Here is a 25,319-nt window from a genome sequence, read left to right as displayed (position 1 = left end):
CAGGCTGTGGTTTCATGTCTTAAAAGGAATAAGGTAGTGATGTAAAGGAAGTGATCCGTGTTCCAAAGAATTCTCTGTGTCATTCCTTTAAGAAACAAGCGCTTCCTGCGCACGTGAAATAACTCACTGTATGAAAGTGGGGAATGGAGGGGCTGCTCAGGAGTATGGGCAGTGGGCTTGGGCGTTGCCGGCCCAGGCCCTGGCCCTCTCCCATGGTCTCCCCATCGCCCTTGGCAGCTGGCCACCACCGCGCTGTACTTCACGTACTCGGCCTTGGAGGAGGAGATCGACCGGAACAAGGACCACCCAGCCTTTGCCCCCTTGTACTTCCCCACGGAGCTACACCGGAAGAATGCGCTGGTCAGAGACATGGAGTATCTCTGCGGCGAGCACTGGGAGGAGCAGGCGCGGTGCTCAGAGGCCACCCGGAAGTACGTGGAGCGGATCCACGAGGTGGGGCAGAACGAGCCAGAGCTGCTGGTGGCCCATGCCTACACCCGCTACATGGGGGACCTCTCGGGGGGCCAGGTGCTGAAGAAGGTGGCCCAGCGGGCCCTGAAGCTCCCCAGCACGGGGGAAGGGACCCAGTTCTACCTGTTTGAGAATGTGGACAACGCACAGCAGTTCAAGCAGTTGTACCGGGCCAGGATGAACGCCCTCGACCTGAACCTGGAGACCAAAGAGAAGATCGTGGAGGAGGCCAACAAGGCCTTTGAGTTCAACATGCAGGTACTGCCAGGGCCAGGCGGGAAGGGCCTCTGCTGGCAGGGCTGCCCCAGAGCCACTTGAAGGGGCATCAGTGCTCTCAGACAGATAGGCTGCCCAATAGCAAGTCTAGCGACTAAACAGGCCAGCGGGCACGACCCCACTCAAGGTTCCACCCTGTTTGATCAATAGCCTGAGTGTGGTGCTTTGGGAAGGCGACACCCCAGCACGTTGAAGGGTCGGGAAGGTGGGAGCTATCTCCCTCCCCCTCGCCCCACGCTTCTGGTCTGAAGGAATATGGAGTTCCCCCCTTTTAGCAAAGGTTGCTGTGAAAAGTCCTGCTTGGTAAGTTTGGGGAGAGATACAAAGAGAGAATGATTCCGTTTACAAGTAGCTGTTAGATAGGCCCGAGTCTGGCAGGCCAGTTCTGTGTCCAGAGCCCAGGCCCTGCCCTCCACTCCAGGAAGTGCCGGCCTGAGGGCCCCTCAGGACCAGCCAGCCCTGCCAGGGCTGCCTCCTCCCACCTTTCTGTTTCTTGCTAGAAATACCCAGCACCCGCAAACAGGGACGTGCTGGGGATCCCATGGGGTGGGGGGGGCAGTGCTTTCTGCTTTCTCCTGTCTGCCCCCTGGGGGTGTCTGCCGTGGGCTCTTAGCCTGGGCAGCACAGGTGCAGCCACACCTCCCAGAGCTCCGCCTCGGGGGAGGTGTCCGCCCTGCACACTCCCATCCCTGCCTGCTTGGCCCCTGTGGGGACACAGGCTGGTGACAGCTGTCGATCCTTTATACCTGCAGGTATTCAATGAACTGGACCAGGCTGGCTCCTTGCTGGCCAAAGAGACCCTGGAGGACGGGCTCCCTGCACATGACGGGCTTCCCGCGCACAGCAGACTTCCCACGCAGGATGGGCTTCCCGTGCATGATGGGAAAGGAGACTTGCGGAAGTGCCCCTACTACGCTGCTCAGCTAGACAAAGGTAGGCCTCGCGTGTCCTGCACGCACAGCGGGGGTGTGTTGGCCCCCACTCATGGCATGTCCCCTCGGTGCTGCCGCGCAGGTGCCCTGGAAGGCAGCAGCTGCCCCTTTGGAGCAGCCCTGGCCGTGCTGCGAAGGCCCAGCCTCCAGTTCCTGCTGGCTGCCAGCGTGGCCCTGGCCGCCGGCCTCTTGGCCTGGTACTCCATGTGAAGGACCCACCGTTCCACGCTGCACCGCCGCCCGCCCCGCCTCCACCCACGACCAAACTGCCACCTCAGGTGACTTTTCTAATGCTGGGCTTGAGAAAACAAGCAACCAATAAAAGCCAGCGACTAAAGCCTTTGCCTGTCAGCATCCTGCCTGCGGGCCGAACGCTGAACTGGGTGCAGGCCCACCCCCGAGCCCCCGCCGGTTCCGGCAGCAGGAACAGTCCGCAGGCTGGCCTAGGCCTCTGGGACCAGCGCTGTTGCTGGGGCTCCGCACCTCTGACCCAAGGCTCACTCGCTCCCCTCTTTGTTGCGTCCACACCTAGGTGGGTCTTTCCCATGCTGGGAGTGGATCGCCAGCAAGTTCAGGCCCCAGCGCTGTGGGAGGGTGGGGGCCTCCCCAGATGGGGCTGCTCTTTCTCTGGACTTCTCCTGGGGCAAGAGCCAGAAGTTGACCTTTCGCCTCGCCTCAGAGGTCCTAGAGCTCCATCCTGGGCAGCCAGTCCTCACACCTCTCAAGCGGACACCCGAGTCAGGGTCAGTTTGGCCGTGGCCTGTCTCCTCTGACCTGTGAAAATGCTTCTGCACTCAATAAAGTGGATTCTGCTCGTTACCTCCCTCCTTTCTGGTGTGACATCATCCTTGTCGGTGCCCAGCAGCCCCTCGCGCTCCCAACACTGCCGGTCCCTGCCCAGCATCCATCTGTCAGGGCAATCAGTGAGCCACCTCTTAGGGACATGGACATCCATGTGGTCCCTCGGTTTTCTAGTTCTCAGAGTGCTTTAGTTTTCCTGCTTTTTTTTTTTTTAATACCTAAAAGAGCATATACTTGTATTATATAATAATTCATTGTCTAAAATAGAAATGAACTTAAAACATTTATTTTAATAGTTTATTACCTGTTCTATATATTGAGAATCTGTGGAAGTGTTACTCAAAAAAGAACTAAATGGTGGGGACACTTTCCAGTAACTGACCAAGCCCACCTGCCTTCACAAGTCAGATGAGGGGTGGGGGCCCAGCTGCCTGCCCGCCCCAGCAGCCCACAGACCCAACGCCTCAGCCCCAGTGGCTCTGTCCTGCTCAAGGGAGCAAGGGTACCTCCCCACAGGGTTGAGGACCCCGAGCTGTGGCTGGGGGGTCTCCAGGTTGCAGACCCCATGGGCAGGTGCGTGGTATGGAGACAGGTGACATTATCAGTAAGGAAGCCTGATGGCGCAGTCACGGCTGGGCTCCAGTGGGTTTAACCAGGGACTGAGACACCAGCATTGTCCCTGGGTAGTTGGTTCAGCAGAAGCACTGAGACCCTGAGGTCTTGACCCCCTGCCTTCCAACTACCTGCAGGCCCCCCACCCTCTTTCCCTCAAAAAAGAAGGAAGCCAGGCAAGAGAGCAGAGGCCTTGGGCGGGGGAGTGAAAGGGCCAATTTAATGAGGAACTATCAACTGAGACTGGCCACGGTTCACAGTGACAGGAGGCCATGCAGTGGCCGTGCAAGACCAGGAGGGGGCAGCAGGATACAGCGGTCCACAGGAGCAAGTTCACAGACAAACCCTTCAGGAAACAGTGTGCTCAGGCCCAGGGCAGGGCTGGTGGCCACCAGGGCACCTCTACCACTTGTGGCTGCTCCTTCCTTGTCCCCAGCCTGTCCCCAGTCCAGCGCCACAGCTGCTCCTGCTGCAGCGCCTCCTGATGGAGCGAGAGCAGTGATGGCGAACCAGCCAGGGTGCAGGGCCCTGTGGGCACCAGGAGGAGGGCCTGTGGAGAGTGCACCGCAGAGCCCCGAGTGCCTGCAAGGAAGCCCCGCTCTGTCTTCTCTGGTCCCACCTGGGACGCACCAGGCAGAGGCTGTGTCCACACGCTGCAAGGACACGGTATAGCCGGATGGCCTGGCTCCTGGGCATTCCTTCTGGCCCCAGCAAAGGCTGGAGAGGTGTGGCTGAAAGGGAGCTCGGCAGGGGCCATGAGAATCGCTTCTTGGCAAGCTAGGGTCCAGTCCCTCACCGTGTGGCCTGCAGGTGTGCTGACCTCTATTTACCCCAGGTGATTCCTGGGCACAGTTAAGAATTCCTGAGTTCTGAGGGCCAGAGTCATTCCTTCTGACCGTCATGCCTGCCTCCACAAACTCAGTCCTGCCTGGGTCCATCCGCCACTCTCAGCCCATCAGATCAGAAATGGAGGTGGCTATGGGCTCGGCCCCACTGCAGGCCCAGTCTGGGGAACCAGCCATGGCTCTGGCTGCTTTTGGTCCCAGGGAAACTCCAGACCAAACCTGTCCCTGATACAGAAATGGAGAAGAGACCCCAGCAGGGAGGACCATGTAAGAAGACCATTCCCTCTTGTCTTCCTGATCAAAAACACCTAGCATGCCAGCAGCACACAAGCCCAGTGCCATCCCCACCACTCACTGACCCTTGGCCTGAAATCCAACAGAATTTTTGCCACAAGAGTCAGATGCTCAGGGAAGGGCAAGGCGAAGAGCACAAGACTTCCAGGGGACGGGCCAGTGGAACGGCTTCCACCCCCAAGTGGGAGCAGGGAGATGAGCCACTGAGTGCGGGGGGCGAAGCACAGGGGGCCAGACGGACAGCGGGGAGTCCAGGCCCAGCCCGTCAGCACAGGCGCTTGTACGTGTAGATGTAGGCCTTGCAGCTGGGGCACGTGTGCGTCACATCCTTGAAGTCGTTGATGAGGCAGGGGATCAGGCAGCAGCCCAGGTCACACCTGCATCAGGAGAGACAGGCCTGAAGAGCAGGGGCCGAGAGCCCGGCCCCCTCCAGGGCAGCAGAGGTGGGCGCGGCGCCACCCTGAGGGTGCCTGCACCACCTACCCCATGAAGCAGCAGAAGAAGCCCAGCACGAAGTTCATCAGGCCGATCTCATAGGAGATCTTGGTGGTGATGGCCTGCTGGCAGTGGGGACACACCGTCTGCACGGGCGCGCCCTCGAAGATCTCTCCCTGCAGCACTGTCACGGTGGTGGCGGCCCCTGAGGGGACCAGGACCGTGGCCGTGTGGCCCCCAGGGCCAGCGTAGGGCCCTGGCGGGTAGGGCCCCGGTGGGTAGTAGCCCATGGGTGGATGGGGACCTGGAGGAGGGTAGAAACCTAGAAACAGAAGACGGAGCAAAGGCGGGTCACTGGCGGGCTGGGCCGCTGGCCGCACAGGAAAGGTGAGCACAAATCCCCGAGCCTCCAGCACCCAAGGACACAGGCTTGGGGACCAGGTGACCATCGTCCTTCTCCCAGCCTTTCCTGGTCTTTGTCCGAACCTCCCTATACTGCGCTCTTGGGCACCTTCCCGTGTCTGCTGTCCACCTGCATGGTCGGCCCTCTGCCCTTACCTTAAACACCCACACAGACTGCTGGCCGGCAGGAGGGGCTGGCCGAGCCGCCAACGTGGGGTGCTGGGCCGGCGGGTTCCTTTCCGTCTTACCTGGAGGCATGTAGGTGCCGTCTGCGTTCACATGTGGGGGGATGAAGCCGGGCTGGGGCACCGGGTGACCGGGCGGCTCATAGGGTGGGGGGCCGATGTCTGCAGGGGGCAGCGACATGCCCGGTGGGGGCTGCATCACAGCCGGGGAGGTGCGGCCTGGACGGGGCGGGGGGTGGGGGAGGAAGCGCAGAGGCTTAGTTGCTGGAGGGGCACTGCTCCAGGTGCAGCTCCCGGCAGCTGCGGAGGGCATGGGACCCTACCTGGCGTGGGCGGAGCGCCACTTTTCTCCTCCAGAAGTGGGGCTGTGGGACCCCCAGGATAAGGAGGGGGCGGGTCATTCGACATCTTCACTGCTTCTCCTGGGCCTGGAGGAGAAACCAGGGTGCAGGCTGTGCTCCCAGCTACCCCCGGCCCCCGACACAGGGCCTTCCGTGGCTCCTCCCGTGGGCATCCCTTGCTCTTGGCCTCAGGTCACCTTCACTCGTCTCCCCACACAGGTCTCTTTGCTTGGTATGGGCCGGGGCCAGTCCTTCAGGAGCACAGACTCGGCTGCTCCCAGGCCCTGGAGATGCCCCACCACTGCCGAGGTAACCCCATCCAGAGCCACCATCTAGCAACCTCCAGAACCTCAGGGGTCACCCACACTTCTGTGTGGGAGCCGAGGGCAGGGGGATGGCCTGGTGAAGGGGGCAGAACCCAGCAGCTCGGGAACCTCATCTAGGGCATCTCAAGGGCAGTCCAACTGGGTCCTCTCCACCCCTCCCCGAGGGAGCACCAGGGCCTGCCTGTGGAGGGTCGGGCGACGCTTTACCTCTGATCCCAGGTACTCAGAGGAGACAGGCAGGTGAGGCTCCTTCCACTGCTGGTCTGGGCGAACACGCAGGGCTCTGGGAGCTGTTTCGGGGGAGACCCACAGGCAGTGCCCTCAGCACCGGGGCAGAGCTGGCCCTGGGCACCTGGCCCCACGCAGCCACACTGCCCTGGCACCGCTGCCCAAGGCGATGCCATCCTGTGTCCTTACCCACACCCAAGCTCCCCCTCCCCTGCCCACAGCTGCTGTACCCCCAGGACCACGGCCAGTCCTCCCTCCTCTCCCCACCAGCCCGGAGCAGCCCCTACACGTCCACATGCCCTGCAGGAAGCAGTCAAAACCGAGGGCATCTCCCCAGAGCAGCGGCACAGTGGTGTGGTCAGGGAGTGGATGGTGAGAAGGAAGGAGGCGGTGTCGGTCTTGGGACATACTCTCCCTCATTTCCTTCACAAAGTTCACTAAAAGCACCTGCTGCTGGAGAAGCAGGCCACCTTCCCGCCCTGGGTCTGCATTCTGTCTCCTTTAGTAAGACACTTCCTTCAACTCTCTTCAACAGCATGAAAGCCCCTAAATTAGGAGCATTTTAAAGTGAGACTTACTTTAACTGAAATAATGTGAACTAGGAAAAAGAGCTACAGGAATCAGGGGTCCCCAACAATCCTGCTGAGGAAGAGGGAGCCTGGAGTCAGTCAGTTTAAATATTAAATGTAACAAGCCAGTGGCAGGGCCAGAAGGACTGAGTCCCAGCAACAAAAGTGAAAAAAGATAAAGTCAATTTCATCAAAATGTAAGACTTGTGCTTCTAAGGACACCATCAAGAAAGTGGGAAGACAGCCCACACAATGTAGGAAAATTCTTTCAAATCAGGTATCTTAGGGACCTGCACCATTTAGAATACATAAAGAACTTTTCTAACTCATTAACAGAAAAGATGACTCAGTTGTTTGAAATGGGTGAAAGGATGGGAACAGACATTTCTCCAAAGATAAACAAATGCTCAATAAGCACATGAAAAGAACCTGAACATTGTGAGTCAAAAGGTGACTGCAAATCAAAATTACAAGGTACCGTTTCTACCCACTGGGATGGTTAAGATGAAGAGAACAATAATGAGTATCATGTAGAGAAACTGGAACCTCTCCCCCGCCCCACGGCTGGTGTAGCTGCTCTGGAAAACTGGCAGTTCTTTGAGTTACCCAGCAATTCCGCTCCTAGGTATATACCCCAAAGAACTGAAAACTCAGGGCCACACAAAAACCTGTGCAAGAATGTTGATAGCAGAATTCCTCACAATAGCCAAAAAGTAAACAACTCAAGTGTCCATCAACTGATAAGTGGATAAACAAACTGGCTGTATCTATACAGTGGAATATTATTCAGCCACGAAAAGGGATGAAGTGCGGACACAGCTTCAACCTAGATGACCCTTGAAAACGCGGTGCTCAGTGACAGGAGCCAGATGCAAAGGGCCATGTATTGCATGATTCCGTATATGAGGTAAATCCAGATAATCCACAAGGCGGAAACCAGATTAGTGGTTTCCAGGGGCTTGGGGGGCTGGCTTATGGCCGGTATGGAATTCCTTTTGGGACACTGTAGATGTTGTAATACTGGAATGATGGTTGCATGACTCTGTGACTATACTAAAAACCACTGAATTGCATACTTTAAAATTTTTCAGCTGAGGCATGATCTTAATTCTCTGACCAGGGGTTGAACCTGTTCCCCCTTGCACTTGGAGCACAGAGTTTTAACCACTGGACCGCCAGGGAAGTCCCTGATTGCACACTTTAAATGGGGAAATCATATGGTATGCAGATTATTGTACGTCAATAAAACTTATTAAACAAGGAAAACACAATTGCCCAACCTTATCATCCTAATGCAGCCAATCTCTGCATGTCCCTGCCAGTCTGCACAGGCAGCCAGGTTTTTATATAGTTGCTGTTGTGACAAAGTTAAATCCTTTTAACACTGTGTCACATATATTTCCTCTATCCTGTAAGACTCCATGATCACAGATTTTAGTATTTCCAAAAAGCGGCCCATCCCTGTTTACTTGACCAATCCCTATTAAATCATTTAGAAGGCTCCTTGTTACTGTCATAAACAATGCAACACCTTTGACTAACGCTCTTTCCCTTTCTTGGATTATTTCCTTGGCCTAACCATGCCAGAAGTGAGATTATTAGGTCAAAAACTATAGACATTTTATACCTTCTGTGAAGGATGATGCTGACTTGCAGCCACACTCTGAATGCTGTTAATCACTGATTTGTAACGTCAAGATGACACCTGGTTTCGTTTGTCTCTTGCATCAGTAACGGGGAAGACACCGCCCCTGGTGTCACCCAACACCGAACCCGGGGCAGGCGCTGCCACGGGGCACTGCTTCCCCCCAGGCCCCACCACTCCTGTCTCTCCCCTCCACACCCACCCTGCAGCTGCCTTTCTAAGCCACGGCAGAGCCTGCTGGGTAGGCCCAACACAGCCTAGCGCAGAATATTTCAGTCACCCTAAAGTGAGATTCCCCAGTGGCTCAGCAGGTAAAGAATTCGCCTGTGATACAGGGAACGCTGGGGACGCAGGTTCGACCCGTGAGTCAAGAAGATCCCCTGGAGAAGGATATGGTAACCCGCTCCAGTATTCTTGTCTGGGAAATGCCAAGGACAGAGGAGCCTCGTGGGCTACAGTGCATGGGGTCCGAAAGAGTCAGACACGGCTGAGCACGTGCGCACACAAAGTGGGATCAAGCCCAGCTCCACGTCTGTCTGTCTCTGGACCCATTTCCTGCTACGGGCTCATCTCGCCTTCCCCAGAACAGCAGGTGCTGGGGGCCTCTGGGGTGGGACTGGGGGTCTCTGGGGTGGGACACAGGGCCAGGCACTTTCTGCAGAGCCCGGTCTCCCCACGCCCCTGCATGGAGTTAAAAGCACAAGACTTCTGGCCCCGGGAGGCAACCCTGGCGTCCTGCTCTGCTCCCAGCTCCTCCTCGTTCACTGCAGAGTGCACGGCCGTTGAGCCAGGGCCAGGGCCTGGCCGACAAACTGCAGCCAGAGGCAGCCCGGGGTCTCCCTGAGGAAGCCAGGAGGGCCTGGGCCCGGGCCAGCAGGATGTGCTCCTCCCTGGCTCCATCCCCTGCTGGAAACTCCATTCTGTAGTCTGAGCCATCAGGACATGCACCCTGTGTGGGAAGGGTGCCAACCCTGCCTCCGGGGTCCCCACCCGACACAGGACCTGCAGAGGGAACACCAACACTGTCTTCTGGAGGAAGGCTGGGAGGGCAGCGTGGGGCTGAGCCCCGTCAGCACACACACGAAGGTTCCTGGAGGATGAGGAAGGGCGTGGGGTGAGACAGAGACGAGCGGGAGGACGGCGGCCATACGGAGGACATTCTGACATCAGCTCCGCCAGGGTCAGCTGCAACAGCCGTTCTCAAGGTTTTTGGTCTCAGGACCCCTTAACCCTCAATTATTAAGGACACCAAAGATTTTGTTTTTGTAGGTTATACCTATCAATACTTACCTTATTAGAAACCAAAAACGAGGAACTGTTAAAAAGTATTTGTTCATTAAAAAGATTAACTCATTGCATGTTAACAAAAATTTAAAATAACTACTTTCCAAAACAAGATTTAATAAGAAGACTGGCATTGTTTTACATTTCCGCCAACCCTTTACAAGTCTGGCTTACATCATTAAAAAGTACAAATAACAAATATTGGAGAGGATGTGAAGAAAAGGGAACCCTCCTACACTGCTGGTGGGAATGTAGATTGGAGCAGCCACTACGGAACAGTATGCAGGGTCCTCAAAAAGTGAAAAAGTTGCTAAATGATCCAGCAATCCAACTGCTAGGCATATATGTGGACAAAACTCTAATTCAGAAAGATGCAGGCACCCCATGCTCACAGCAGCACGATTCACAACAGTCAAGACATGGAAACAGCCCAAATGTCCATTGACGGATGGATGAACAAGACGTGGTACATAAACACAATGGAATATTACTCAGCCATAAAAACGAAGTAATGCGATTTGCAGCAACATGGATGGACCGAGAGATGATCACACGAAATGAAGGAAGTGAGAAAGATAAATACCATGTGGTATCACTTATATGTGGAATCTCAGTGAAACTCGCTCAGTCGTGTCCGACTCTCTGTGACCCCATGGGCTATACAGTCCATGGAATTCTCCAGGCCAGAATACTGGAGTGGGTAGCTTTTCCCTTCTCCAGGGGATCTTCCCAACCCAGGGATCGAACCCAGGTCTCCCACATCGCAGGCGGATTCATTACCTGCTGAGCCACCAGGGAATCTAAAATATGACACAAATTAACTTACATATGAAATACAAGCAGACTTACAGAGAGAGAACAGACTTGTGGATGTGAAGTGGGGCGGGGAAGCGGGAAGGACTGAGAGTTTGGGGTTTGCAGATGCAGACTCTACAGAAGGGATAAACAACAAGGTCCTGCTGTATAGCACAGGAACTATATTCAATAGCCTGTGATGAACCAGAGAAGAATGTGAAAAATAATGAATATGTATGTATAACTGAATCACTGCTGTACAGCAGAAATTAACACAGTGTTATAAATTAACTATATTTCTAGAAAATAAAAAAGTCTGGCTTAAGAGAGGACAGCTGGATGCCTGTATCTGCTTCTCCATCCAATCTGTTGTGATGTTTTGGATGAAGTATGAGAAAACCCAGCCTCCTATAGTAAGCAGCTGGAAAGGAGGGAGGGACTGAATAGTTTTTTCAGCTTATTGTGGATATTCTTCAACACCACACCCAAACTTGACAGTTCTTAAAGGTTATCTTCAATATGGAATACGAATCTTTCACAACAAAATTTTCCCTATTACACTGAAAAAATCACTGGGCTACCTTGTATTTGGAATGGCTCTTTTACACATGGCTGGTTTTATAACAGCATGCCTGGGTCATTTGGAAAATTCTGGTCCACATTTATGAGCCTGATTATGTAGATCTGGCAATGTCAAGGCATCTCATTATATGATATGCCCCTCTCAAAAAAAAAAATCACATTGTTAGTATCAACACCAATCCCATCAGAAAAGTCTTTACTACTGGGAAGTTGTCAAGCTCACAGCAAAAACAAGTTTTCCGAGATTTTAACATTTTCACTTGAAAGCTCAAATTTTATCACTGGCAACAAATACAAAAACAAAAGGTCAGTGGTTTTTTTTGCAGGCTCACTTTGTCGGCTGAATCCCCAAATCCGAGTAACTATAGTCTGTGTGTCAGCTGTTATTTTAAGTAAATGTGGAGCTCCATGAAAACGCCAGCTGAGTAGCTGGGCTCACAGCTCCAACAGCCGCACCCGAGCTTCCCCTGAGGGACCCAGCATGCGCCTCCTCTCCTCTCACCACACAAAACATTAACAACGTGCACCCACAGGTCCAGCTAATACACTCAGTCATTTTTACTGCTTTCTCTTCAGTGAAGCCTGCAGGAACACAACCACGACATCACTGGTGCGGCGGGGGCCACACCTTGAGCTGAGTCCCACTGCTGCTGCGCCGCCCCTTCAAGTGCCAACGCGATGGAAACGGGCAGAATAACTAACAACCTCTGCGTGTCCTTATAAACACAGTGCTGACCTTCAGTCCCTGGAAGATCTCAGGAAGCCTCCAGGCGACTGCAAGTCACTCTTCAAGAGCTGCTGGGCGGGAGGAGCCCCAAACTGGTAAGAGGATGCCTACAGGCAGAGCAGGTCAGGGCTCCACAGCCAGAGGGACCGAGAGGGGACCGTCCCAGGGTCCTCCAAGCGGGCTGCTGGCACTCCAGGGACGTGCCTGCTGCCGGACGTGCCTGCTGCCACACGCGCCGGACCAGTTCACACCCAGCTCTCCCACTCTGCAGCTGTGTGACCCCACTGAGCCTGTTTCCTCGTCTGTAATCACACCTACCACTCAGGGCTGGAGCAAGTTTTATAATAAACAGCACGAGCGAACTGCCCGGAGCAGTAGCTTGAGGCCTCGCACACAAGAACACCGAATAAATGGCCCCGGTTATTCAGGTTGATTATGAAAAACAACATTCAACAGGAAGGAAAACAACACAGGCACTACCACCTCTGCCACAGCAGCCTCTAGTCCCCCAGGATCTCGGGGACCGGTGACCCAGTGCAGTCTGAGCGCCCGGCCCGTAGAGGTCACCAAGGCCCAGCAAGTGGAGGCCAACCTGGAGGCCCCTGAGACACCTTCTGGAAAGGAAGACAGCCCAGTAGTCCTCCTGAAGGGCCAGCTCTTTCCCAGCATTTGCCCTGGCACTCCACGGCTGCAGTGCCCGGGGAAGGGTACTGGGCCTGGACCCTGGCGTCCACCTGGGGCCCTGGAGGCAGCAGCTGCAGGGCCGAGTTTCCCAGAGCTGGGACGGCCTGCCCACTGCTCCAGGAGCTCATTCCCCAGCTCCCGCAGCCACGGCAGCATGATGCCAGCTGGCCCCAGGGGGGTTCCTCTGTCCCCGGGAGGCAGGTTCTAGGCGGCTGGCCAGAAGGGCTTGGGGCTTTGCCAGGAAAACAGAAAGGCAGCCTTTCACCCTGTCTTCAGCTCCTATCTGCTGAACCGAGGAGGTGCCCACTGCTCTGTAAGGGGTGGAGGCCCATGGTGAAAGCAAGCACCCAGGGAGCGGGGGTCCCAGGGTCCTCCAGAGGACGGAAGCATTCAGGCCCTGTGAGCAAGCAGACCTTCCTGGAGGCCTGACCCACACCATCTACACAACCCCCCACCCTCCTGGAGGCGTCCCTCTGCCCGAGGGCTGCTCACCAGGGATGGCCACTGGCTCCCTGGGCAATGCCACATAACCCTCCTGTTCTCGCAAGTCCCCAGGGGCGGGCTGAAGGACAGTCTGTGTGATGGCCACTTAACAGAAGCCCCTGGAGGGGATGGTGCTTCTTTTGGGAATAACCAGCAGTCTGTTGGTGCTGACTCCTGTGAAGCACCTACTTCGTGCTGGGCACAGGCTGGGAAGTGGCAGGAAGTGAGAGGCTTGGTCCTGCCTTCACAACTGAGTTGGGGAGACTGGAGTCAAAGACACACCCCAAACCCCAGACCAGTGATGCATGAGAAAGTACGCTGTGGAAGTACAGGCAGACCAGACCCATTCCAGGGGTCAGGGGACATCTCTCCAAGTGAGCCCGGGTGTGGGGGGAGGAGGTGGGGTCAATGCCGGCCGAGGGGGAGGGCAGGGACAGTGGCAGGACAGAGTCACAGGCCTCAGGAAGGAGGCTGTGCCCGGGGTGGGCAGCCAGACAGCAGCCTGGAGCCATCGAGCCTCAGGACGGCCTCAGAGGCACAGGGCCCGGGGGCCGCCCTGCAGCGCTCAGACCTGGGAGCCCCCGGAGGACCAGGGCAGCAGCACCTGTGTGAAGATGCTCTCAGCCCGCCTAAGAATGGGGGAACCACATGACTCGGTTCTGGCCAATGAGTCACACAGGTGACAGACATTCTTGGAAGGTGCCGAAAGGGAGCCGCCTCACCAGGAGATGGACCCTGTGTCCTCGGGCCCTCCTCCTGCCTGCCACCAGGAGGCTGAAGGCTACAAGCCCCACAGCCATGCTGACCACGAGACGACCTTGGGGATGGAAGCCGTGCTGAGGACAACTAAAGGCGCCCAGGCCCCGGATGACTATGGAGACACCACCCCGGCACTGACGACCTCCCCTAACCTGCGGTGAGAAACAAGCTCACTTGTTTTCACCAGTTATTTTGGGCTGAGTAAATGCAGCCAGACCCAACCTCAGTATCGAAGGGAAACAGAGAAGCTGGTTTACAGCAATTCTCAACCCATGAGAGCCAGAATCTACTGATTCTGATTGGTACATTTCCAGTTGATTATTTTAACAAGGAAGGAAAACAAGTACTATTAACAATAAACAGTGCTCCCTGGGCCTGAGGCTTTGTAAACAAGAGGTCCTTCCCTGAAAAGCTCCCACAAGGACTTCCGGAAGCCTTGGCTTCCTCGAGCCCACACTGCCTTACTGAGCAGGCCCCGGGCCACCGAGTTCAGCACCGATGGGACTGGAAATCCTGAACTCTGCCCCCTTCCCATTGTCCTTCCTGATAGAGGCAGGAGCCGACGGCATCACGGGTGGCTGCGAACCATTTCTTCCTCTTTATACCTGAACATGGGTGTATCTGATGCCTTGGGAATTCGAAACACTTCAAAACGGGCTAAAGACATGGGAAGGACCAGAAAGCAGATCTGATTTTCCCATCTGGCTGCTCTCCTCTCACCAGCCCCACAGGCTCCTCTGGGATGAATATCACAGCTCCATAGAGCTGATACATCAGCCTAAGCCAATGGCCCCAAATACCACAGCCTGGGCCCTTCCCCGGGGAGGCTGGAGCCCTGATGGCACAGGTCAAGCTGAAAGTACAGATGCCTCGCCTGCTAGTGCCCAGGCACTAGGTCCCACCCGTCTGGCTACCTGATACTTCAGAGTCTCAGTCTTCCCATCTGTGAAATGGCAGCAGCCGCCCTAGACCCACAGGCTTGTGTCAATGAGGTCGTGATAAGAAGAGCAGGCAGCACTTTGTCCCACAAACACAAACAATGCTTTGCATACATACAAACAGCTGTATTTATGGAGCCTCAGCAGAGCGTGGGAAAGGAAGTATACAATGAAACAGAAAAGAGAATACGCTGGTTGCTCTTCATTGGAAGGAAAATCAAACGGCAGAAAGGACTCCAAGAATGGCTGTAAGACTTCTAGGAACCGTCATGATGACGACAATAATAAGCACATGGTGTCCGCCATGGTGAAGCTAGCTGGAGCCGAGGCAAACCAGTCTGACCCACCAGGACAGAGGCATGGGCACCTGGGCCACAGCAGGTTGGGTGGGTGCACATAGCTTTTCTGGAGGACAATCCCACTGCCTGTACCTTCTCCCACATTCAGTCCATTTCGAGGCACTTGTCCTCGAGGCAAACGCAAGGATGGGCTGTCCCCCACTCATGAGCTGGAGTCTCTACTTCATTTTTGTAGGAATTTGGTAACATCGGTCAGTTCTCTGTGCCTAGTCCCTTCCCAGTGCTCTAGTAAAACTGGGGGGATCCAGACCCATGAAGCTGGGACACGAAGATCGTCCAAGGTAGTTCCAGGTGGCACTGGTGGTAAAGAACCCGCCTGCCAGGGGACTTCCCTGGCAGCCCAGGGGCTAAGACTCTGCGCTTCCAATGCAGGTGGCACGAGTTCGATCCGTGGTCGGGGAACTAAGATCCCACATGGTGACCAGTGAGGTCAAGCACCCGCCTGCCAACGCAGGAAACGTTAAGAGATGTTCATTTGATCCTGGGTGGGGAAGATCCCCTGGAGGAGGGCACAACAACCCACTCCAGTGTTCCTGCCTGCAGAATCCCCACAGTCAGAGGAGCCTGGCAGGCTACAGGTAGTTCCAGCCTCAGACACCCCTCCTGGAGAGCCTGCAGGAGATCACCTGGCAGAGGCAGCGGGTGAGAAAATCCCAACAGACAGATGCATGAGCAAATGGAGACGGGGCTTGCCCGAGACATGAGCTGGAGAGATCTCCTCCTGCCCCCGAGCTCCCCGCCCTCCACTCCGGCAGGACCAGGCTCAGGAGCTTGGTTTCTGCTTCTACCGCTGGCACAGAGGAGGAAGTACAGACAGGAGGGAACAAGGAGCCAGGGCCAAAAGCAGATGCAGCTGCAACCACGACTGAATAAACAGGACAGCCGCACCTGCAGGACAGGCAGGGCTTGGTAACCAGAAGGCGGACTAATTTTAGAAATGCGATGAGTCTAAGAACCAACACTTAGGCAATCAGAGTTGAACCCGGAAAAGACGAAGTCCTTACCGCTGCCTCTGTTGAGCTGACACAAAACGGAAGGCAGCTCTGTGCCCCACTATACCACCATGGCGAGCTGTAAAATGGAGAGCCTTGCGGGTGACTCTATGTTAACTGGTCATCTCAGATCAAGACACACCAGCCCAACCCAGGAAAAAAATCTAGGTCCTGAAGTGCAGCCCAGCCACGTGGCCACTACAAGGTCCCCTGGCTGTAAGAGTCTTATTTTGGACACAAATGCCTGCTGGCCTCACCGGCCCAGGCGAGGAGCTCAGCCTGCAGCCAGGTCTTGCCCAGGTACCCCTATTCCGTCGGGGAGGAGTGGATCTCTATACTCCCGAGAGAAGACTTTGCCGTTCTGCCCTCATGAGCTCTAAGGTCCTATATGCACCCCTTGGGAGCACACGGAGGGAGCGTCTCTGCGTCACACAAGTCCCCGTGTTGCAGGCAGTCTCACTTCTCACACTAGGCACTGCCGGGAGGAGAACGTCTGCCTCGGTCAGTCCAGCGTGGCATGCTTCTAGAGGTCACCTGGATGGAGTCAGTGAAAAGAAAAAAGCCCAAAGCCAGCAGACTAGTAATTATTCCCAGGGTGGGACCTCACCGTTCCAATGGTAAACAGCCTTTGAAAGGGCATGTGGTAAGAAGCTGTGTACAGGCCGACGCAGTAAAGGGACACGCTCTCCAGAGGAAACGTCCCCCCATGCAGCAAGGGGAACCCACACGGCTGGCACTGACAGTCCCCAGGGGCTGGTGTCCAGGACAAGGACACGATGTCCACAGAGAAGGGGAGAGTGGGAAAAGCACTCTGGGAAACGTGAGTGGGGAGCAAACGTAACCAGCATTTGAAATTACACTCCATGAAACAGTACATGGAAGCTTAACTAAATTCCTGTCACTCTAAATGTACATCTGACCTGAAGAGTTGACCCAAGCCATTTGGAACTGAATTATTTTGGATCTCCTCTTTGAGGAAGTGGGAACTCATGTTATATCTGGGGTTGCCTTATTTTTGGCCATGTGTGTATTCATGCATCTAGAGGTCACCTTTCAGGCCGGAAGTGTCTCTAGGGATCACCAAGTCCAAGGTGTCAGTTGACATACATGTGGTCTTCAGACATTACTAAGCGCCCACAAAGGCAAGCCTGGACTACTCATCAGGCTCTGTTCTAAGCCCTGAAGATGAGGAAACAGCTGTCCACAAACTAGTGGGGGAGGGGCCATAAAACACAGAAACTGGTAAAACATATCAGTAGGTCGGCTGGTGAGGCCTGCCACATGGAAGGATAAGCAGGGAAGGGAGGGCTTTTCTGAGGCAAATCTTCAAAAAGACAGGCCTGAGGTGAGGAGAGAGCCTCCCCCACGGCTGGCCCTTGTAGTTCAGCTGGTAAAGAATCAGCCTGCCATGTGGGAGTCCTACGTTTGATCCCGGGGTTGGAAAGATCCCCTGGAGGAGGGCATCGCAATCCACCCCAGTATACTTGCCTGAAGAATCCCATGGATAGAGGAGCCTGGCGGGCTACAGTCCATGGGGTTGCAGAGTCAGACGTGACTGAGAGCCTAAGCACCAGAGCGGTTCCACCCAGAGGACTTAAGTGTGCCCAATCACCCGCGCAAGGGGAGTGAGGTGGAGGAGTCCCTGCACTGTCTGGGATGCTAACATGGGTCCCTGAGTCCTGAACCCTACAGTGCTTGGCCCACACCTCCAGTAGGCACAGGTTCTGTTTGGCCAGTGTAACTGCGACCACAGAGAAATGGGTCCCAGTGTGGCCTCCACGCTCTCCAGGGCAGGTAGACAGACGACCTGGGCTCAGAAACCAAGGCCTGCCCTGAGTGCCAGAGCTGAGAAGTGGTCACGTGAACAACACGGAATTCCTCTGGTTCTGGGATTAGCCAACTGTATTCAGCAGAGCCATTACTACCCAAGTTTGTTGTTTATTCTTTCTTTCAAGTGACTACCTGCTTGAAAAGACTTAAGATTCTTTACTCTTTAATTCAGCCAACACTTCAAAGGCCTCTCCATGGAGGCCACTTACTGCCCTGATCCCTGCCCTCAGGGAGCTGCAGATGGAGGTGAGGCTCGCATTTGAGAAAAACTTACAAAAGATACTCAGCAAAACCCAAGGAGACCTGTGATGGCAGGTGCTCCGGGTGAGAGAAGGTTCGGTCTGAGGGTGGGGCCCCTGGGAAGGCTTCAAGGACCGGGTGAGCCCTAGGTAGGCCCTGCAAGGAAGTGGGCTGGGGTTCCAGGACTGGAACTAAGAATCACTAGGAGGAAAGAACTGTGGTCAAGGGCCCAGCTGCCCCAGGCAGGCTGGCAGCTCCTGGAAGGCCAGGTAGTGCTGAGGGTCAGTCTCTCCATGGCCCCAGGCAGCACATCAAGTATCAGCTGACAAAGTGATACTCCAGGCGGGAGCTCTGCCCGCAGCCCATGGGCCCTGCTTCAGGGAGCAGCACCCCAGGCCCCAAGATGGATGTCTGGGAGGTGTCCCAGAGCTGTCTCTGCCTGATCTGTAGGCAAGCCAAGTGAACACCATGGTTCAAAGAGCTTTCAGATCTTATCTGCTGGTCAAGGTTTAAGGTCAAGGTTCAAAGGGAAAAGTCTGGACTTGGCTGTGTGTTCCAGATCTCTTTACCACACTACACTCCAGACACCCCTGCAAACAAACCAAACCTTGCCCCCACCAAAGACCCAACCCTCAGTCTCCAAACACTCTTTCCAGAAAATCGAGCCGCTCCTGTACCTCTCTGTGGAGGGATCCCCTGTCCCTCACTCTTGGGGCCCCACTGGAGAACACCTCATTGCCTGGGGGCACAGCTCGGCCCCTGGCACAGCGGTTAGTGAGGGAAGGCTTCCCACCAGCCTAACCCACCCCACAGGGCCAGAGCACAGCCTCCATTGAGAAGGCCCGCGCTGGCTCTCCAATGAGTGCATCAAATATCCAGACAAGAAAAGAAACCCTTTTCTTGAGTCATAGTCAGGTCCACGGAGCCATCTTCACAGGGGAGCCCTCATTTCCCTTCAGGCCGGCCGGGTTTGGGATCCTGCTCTGCCATTACGTGCCAAGCCTGGGCAAGTCACTAGGTCCTCTGGCTGCTCTCGGCCGGGGGATGCAGAGGTGCTTGAGCCAGGTCTGCAGCACTGGCACCGAGAACGATGACCAGATGCAGGTGGGCACGGAGCACACGCAACGGCACACGCTGCAGACAGAACTCCGCTCCTGCCGCCTCCCAGCGGGCAGGGCTGCTGCTCTTCAGTTAACCTGAACTGTGACAACCCTCTCACTTCTTCCTGAAGTGACACCGGGTTGGAATTCTCCTCAAACCCCACCCAGGGCAACTCTTCCACCCTTCCCTACCTACTTCCACTTTCCCTGGCCTGTTTTCTCCTTGACGGAAAGACACAGACAACAGAGCAGATTTGAGTTTGGACTGAATCAAAACTTACTGGACATGTCAACGACAAATTGGCACTTACCAAGAGCGCTGCCAACGACTGAACAGCAAAGGCATCTGCCATCTGCCTCTACGGAGCCTGAACCCCATGCTGCTATAGCTGTTGACCTTCAACAACCCCAAGGGAGTTCAGGGTGGAGGGAGGCACTCTGTGCTCCAGGGAATCTGGTGGGACAGGTCTATAGATAGTTGGATGTTTTTTGGAACAGATTTTATGACCTCAATCCTTGCATCTCCTCATATCTAGAGAAGCATTAAATCCCTTCATGGTGACATCAGATCCTTATGACTAACAAAAAAACTTTTGTAAATTGAGTGCTTCATGGTGTTGAATTCCCCCTTCACCAAAACCTTATACACTGACTTTCCCCCACTGCCACTTTGGAGCAGTCTCTCAGAGCTATCTGAGATGCTGCCTCCCGGGCTTCAGTCCTCATTTTGCCCCAAATAGAACTTAACTCACAATTCTCCAGTTGTACATCTTTTTTTTTAGTCAACAGACACAACATGGACCCAGCACGTTCAGTTTTTCCTGGCCCCTCATGACACCTCCTTGGGGTAAGAATGGATGGTCTGGACCACCCAGTGGACAGACCACATGAGAGCTTATAGCACCCACAGATCGGGAGCACCAGAAAACGTGATGAGACATGTTTTCTGGAAAAATGAAGCTCTGGAAAGGCAGACGTTTGTTGCACAGCTTGTAAGTGACAAAAAGGCCTCCAGGGTGGGCTATGGAATCCAGGCAGTGCTGGTCCCAGGACCCCAGTGTTGTCACCGGAGACTGATGACCCAAAGGAGAGGAAGTAGGTCCACAGGCTGAGGAGCTGACGGATCCTGCATCTCCTCATGTGGGTGGCCCTCCCGGGGGAGAGGCTCTGCCTACCAGAGGTCCCCAGCCAGGTGCCCCCGCCCTCTGCAGCACTAAGTTGCACGCAGCCTCTAGCACCTTCAGGGGATATGTGTCTTGGAGGATCCAGTCTATGAAGGAACAGGAGACCGCAGGCCTTTATGGGATCCTAGAAACCGGCCCATTTCCATGCTGTGCACTCCACTTCCAAGTCTCTTTGTGGGGGCACAATAAGCCTCACGCCACCACTGCCAGCCTGGCTCTCCTCCTCTCTCCTCCCCACTGAGGGCCGGTGCCCTCTGCAATGCTCCCACAGCATGCTGGCTGCTCACTGGCACCGCTGCCTCCCTCCTCATGAGGGCAGAGACATCAACACACAATGTCACGACTTTAACTGGCACGCCGCCCTGTGTCCTATAGGAATAAGACTATGTCTGTGCCCTTTCAGTAGTGTTTCTGAGAATGGAGATGAATTTTTCCAGGCCCTGTCTCTTCTCTCCCCTTCGGATCACTGAAGAGGGAGGGTTACGATTGGTGTCTATGGCTGTGGAATAAAGTACCTGGGCCCAAGGGACTCAGAGCTTAACAGGGCTAGGCAGCCCTGTGCCCCTCAAGCATTAGGAAACAAACCGAACCAGCAAGTTCAAACGGAGCAAGAGAGCAGGAACAGCTTCCAAGCTGACCACCTGCATCAGTTCCTAACAACTCCATCTGAGGGGCAACCTGGCCATAAGGGCACCTTTCATTAGCTCCCCTTCAAAACAGTTCTGTTCCCTGAGGTAGCATTCACACAGTTCATGCGTTTGCCCTTAGGGTGATTCTAGAACCACCACCGCCTGTTGTTTTTTCCAAATCTTTGCAAAAGCACATATGAAGTTCTTTCCTGGTTCCATAGGCCCATCCAGAGTCTTCTGGTCCTCAGGGATGGAAAACAAAAAGACTTCCAAGTATGCGGACAGTTAAAAAACAAGGGGGAGAATTCTACCACTACTGAATGCTATGCATGTTTAACCACCTGGGAGGGAAACGGATGGATATCCTCAGCGCACCCTGCTGCTGCGGGATGGCTAGAATGGTGACAAAGTATAATAAAATACTGCACATTCTAGATGGTGTTCTATGGGCGGTCACTGTAAAATTTTTTCAACTTTCCTGGACATTTGGAATTTTTCAAAATTAAACGTCTGGCAAGGCAGAGCTGGTGGGCCTCTCCCCATCCAACTCTGATCTTAGATCAACCCTGAGGAAAGGAACAAAGCACTAGAAGCGAGGTCACACTTGCCAGGCACTGCCCTGCCCAGGAGCCCACAGGAAACACACAAAACTGGTGAAGGCACTATCTTCAAGGTCCTCCACCCTGCTCACTCTAAGACAAAGGTTCTCAACCCCAAAGAAGCGCGAGAATTATCTGGGGAACTTATTAAATAGAGTCCTGAGGGCACATCTCATAACGGCTATATCTGAACCTCTGGGGGTGGGTACCGTAATCAGCCTTATGAACAAGGGCCCCAGTGACTGAGGCAGAGGATTTTAGGCCAACAGTGGAGAAACTTACAGCCCCTTGCTCCTTACCTGACACCTGTTGTGAAGATACCTGGGAACATTTATAAGAAAGCAGAAACATGCCTACCTTTAAATAAGTCAAGGGTCCAAACCCGGACTCGCATGATGCTGTGAGTTCAACTACAACAAGGTCTTCAATGGCATGAAGCTGGGCCCAAAGCCAAGCCAGGTAACTGCCGCCACCCTCGGCCCCTAGCACCAGCATGTGTGGCCGAGAGCGGGCACAGAGATTTACAGATGTAGGCGGGCCGGGGAGGGCGGGGGAGGCAGAGACGCGCGGGGCCCGGCGGGCCTGCCAAGGTCACCACGGAGCCCAGCAGAAGCTTCTTTGTCACCGAGACCCTCCGCCCGAGCCCCTCTCCTTGAGGAAACAGCCCCTGCAGAAAACTGGGGGTGGTACTTCGGCAAGCTTGCCTGCAAGGATGTGGGAGGCATGATGGCGGGACCCCAGGGTCGGGCCGGCAGCCCCTTGTGCATCGAGCCCGCCGCCCGTCCGGGCCTGGTTAAGGTGTCACCGCAGCCCCGCAGGTGGCCGACCAGCCTAAAGACGGTACGACGTCAAAAGCCCAAAGCCGCTCTGGATCGCATCGGCGTCCTGAGAGGAGGCTACTGGCCCGCTGTGCCGCCCCCGGGGTCCCTTTACCTCGACAAGCCGGCCGCCCCAGGCCGAGAGAACGCAGAGACAGCCTGGGTCCAAGCTGTCTGTCTCGAAGGACAAGACCCTCAGCCCCGCGGGGCTTTGCGCGCACACCGCACCCCTCCTCCCGCCCAAAGGCCTCTGGGAGATGTAGTCCGTCCAGGCCCTTGAGACGCGCTCTGCGGGCCAGCGGGGACCACAGTGCCCGGCGTGCATCGCGCGGGCGCCGCGGGCGGGGGCGGAGAGGGGGCTTCGCGGCCGGAGGGAGGTCGTCCCTCTCCTGGCGAGGGCCGCGAGCGCCCAGCCCTGCTCCCGAGGGACTCCGCGGGAAGCCGTCTAGAATGGTCGGGGCGACTCACCGTCGCCGCGGCACTGGCTGCGGCCGCAATACCAAGAACAACCACCTCCGCAGCTCGCAGTCGGGCGTCTGTCAGAAGGAGGCGGGTAGCCTTTGGAGCAGGGCCGAGGCCCGCAGCGTCACGGCGAGGGGCGGGGCCGTGAGGTCAGCTCGGGGGCGTGGCCTCAAGGCCGCACGTGACTAGCCCTGCGGGCCTCAGGCGAGCGCGAGCGTTTCGGCCCAGGCGAGGCACACGGCGGGACCTGGGGGTTGTCAGATGAGGTGACTGGAAAATTACGGGAGGTTTTCCTCCCTGTGCACCAGTCCCCGCCCCTACACTGCCCCCCCAACTCCCATATCTGCCAGAGCAAAACTCACTTGCTGTCCTTCCAGGCACGTTTGTTCCTTTATTCCACAAGTATTTATTGTGTAGGCAATGGGCATCATGTGGACAAGCCCAGGTGGGAACGATGGTAGTTGCGTGATATGGAGATTCCAAGCAGAGCTTAAATGAGACAACACTCCGTCTTCTCTCAGCTTTCATACCTTTAAGTGTTTTGTCATTGATCAGCGTGTTAGTAGGCATTTTTTTTAATTAATTTTTTTTTTTTTTTTTTGGTGTCCCTGTGAGGCGTGTAGGATCTTAGTTCCCTGACCAGGGATCCAACTGGTCCCCCTGCATTGGAAGCGTGGAGTCCCAACCACTGGACGGCCAGGGAAGTCCTAGAGGGCATGTTTAATGCCATGTTCACACTTTGGTGCTTTTGATTGGTTTTGCTGTTTAAAGTGTTTAGTTTTTCTGAGTACCAGAAGATCTTACACAGAAAATACTTGTGTTAGGTCAGCTGTGCAGACATGAGTTATAGTGTTGCTGGCCTTGAGTTCAATGTTATTGAGTGAAATGTATATTAAATAAAGCATTTTTAAACAGAAACACTCAAAACACGGTTATGTGTTAATTAGTTGATGCAAATATTGTGACAAGTAGCTGACAGGACTCTTACCCTGCATTTCCCTGGGAGCAGTGGTTCAGTACAGTAAGTCTCCCACATACAAACAAGTTCCATTCTGTGAATGAGTTTGTAAGTCCAGTTTGTTCCTTAAGTCCAACAAAGTTAGCCTGGGTACCCAACTGACACGATTGGCTATACAGTACTGTACTCTTAATAGGTTTATAATACTTTCATACAAATAACAGATGAAAAACACAAAAGTAAAGAACACATTTTTAATCTTATAGGACAGCTGCTTGAAAAGCACTGTAGTGTACTATTTAACAGCTGGCATACAGGGGCCGGCATCGAGTGAACAGGCAAGAAGAGTTACTGACTGGAGAAGGGAGGGGCTGAGACGGAGGGCAAGCTGCCGTTTCACTCACACCTGACGTAGATGGCACAGGTTCTGGTTCCTTGCTGGATTCAATTCCATCTACCTTCCAGTAGAGAGAACAATCAGTGATGTCTGGGTAGTAACTGTTTTTTGTCATCATGGATGACAGGATTGCATTCTGAATGGCTGCTGCAACCTTTGTGTACCTTTCTTCAGGTCCTGTGCCTCAAACCCTAACAGTGCTTCCTCGAATAAGAAAACCCCCGCACCATTTCCTGCCTCGGGACCCTCTTCTGTTCTTTAGTTACTTCTTCCTCTTGTCACTCCTTTCAGTTATTTTCACTTTTGTTTCCATTGTTATCACTTGGTGCTTCTTAGGAGTAACAGCTACATCACTGCTGCTTTTGCACTTGCTTGTGGCCCTCCTGGGCTTGAGATAAAGATGCTGTACTACTGTGCTCTAGACGGTACTGCTCAGTAAAGCACAGCCAATTGTAGAGGATGCAGGCACGTGGCAATGTTTGCCAGACACGTGAACTGACGTACATGACTGAACATGCAAACACACGTTCGCATCTTTGAAAGTTCAAAACTTGAATTTTCATATGTAGGGGACCTACTGTATTCACTATTTCAGTATTTACTGTGACTTTTTTAAGAATAATTTTTATTTTCTTTTTTTCTTAATCAGGTAATTAGGGATTTAGATATAGTTTGTTGTTAATATTTAAGTCTTTGGTTATTTTTAATTTACCCAGATGATGTTCCTGCTTTCTTTTTTCTTTTTCTCCCACTCCGAGTGGCTTGCAGAATCTTGGTTCCCTGACCAGGGATTGAACCAGAACCCCGGCAGAGAAAGCACTGATCCTAACCACTTCCCACCATTTTTTTTTTAAACTGAAGTATAAGAAGAGGTGGCAAGAATACACAGAAAAACTGTACAAAAAAGATCTTCACGGCGAAGATAATCATGATGGCGTGATCACTCACCTGGAACCAGACATCTTGGAATGTGAAGTCAAGTGGGCCTTAGAGAGCATCACTACGAACAAAGCTAGTGGAGGTGATGGAATTCCAATTGAGCTATTTCAAATCCTGAAAGATGATGCTGTGAAAGTGCTGCACTCAATACGCCAGCAAATTTGGAAAACTCAGCAGTGGCCACAGGACTGGAAAAGA

General features: G+C 54.4%; 2 protein-coding genes across 4 annotated transcripts in view; one reads left to right on the top strand and one right to left on the bottom strand.

Annotated features, from left to right (window-relative positions):
- The window catches only part of HMOX2 (heme oxygenase 2), a 29,827-nt gene extending 27,329 nt beyond the window's left edge, over positions 1-2,498 (top strand). Inside the window, exons 4-6 of the mRNA XM_055409380.2 lie at positions 238-729; positions 1,500-1,680; positions 1,762-2,498. Coding sequence (XP_055265355.2) covers positions 238-729; positions 1,500-1,680; positions 1,762-1,889 — 801 coding nt within the window. The 3' untranslated portion in view covers positions 1,890-2,498. The remainder of the gene's footprint in view (positions 1-237; positions 730-1,499; positions 1,681-1,761) is intronic.
- A 252-nt stretch (positions 2,499-2,750) lies between these two features.
- CDIP1 (cell death inducing p53 target 1) lies at positions 2,751-22,961 on the bottom strand. 3 transcript variants are annotated; one of them, XM_055409384.2, is made up of 6 exons: positions 22,834-22,961; positions 6,128-6,210; positions 5,577-5,681; positions 5,317-5,472; positions 4,715-4,988; positions 2,751-4,608 (listed from the first exon to the last, which is right to left on the bottom strand). In XM_055409384.2, the coding sequence occupies exons 3-6, from the start codon at positions 5,659-5,661 to the stop codon at positions 4,497-4,499; spliced, it is 627 nt and encodes a 208-aa protein (XP_055265359.1). In that variant the 5' UTR covers positions 5,662-5,681; positions 6,128-6,210; positions 22,834-22,961; the 3' UTR covers positions 2,751-4,496. The 3 variants fall into 3 exon arrangements, with proteins under 3 accessions (XP_055265359.1, XP_055265358.1, XP_088689083.1); XM_055409383.2 differs by lacking the exon at positions 22,834-22,961 and adding an exon at positions 22,481-22,632; XM_088832957.1 differs by lacking the exon at positions 22,834-22,961 and adding an exon at positions 14,591-15,421.
- Positions 22,962-25,319: the final 2,358 nt, after the last annotated feature.

Source organism: Moschus berezovskii, chromosome 27 (assembly GCF_049115385.1).
Source record: "Moschus berezovskii isolate FMDL1 chromosome 27, NW_MosBer_1.0, whole genome shotgun sequence".
NCBI classification, from domain to species: Eukaryota; Metazoa; Chordata; class Mammalia; order Artiodactyla; family Moschidae; genus Moschus; species Moschus berezovskii.
This window is presented reverse-complemented; position numbering and strand designations above follow the sequence as displayed.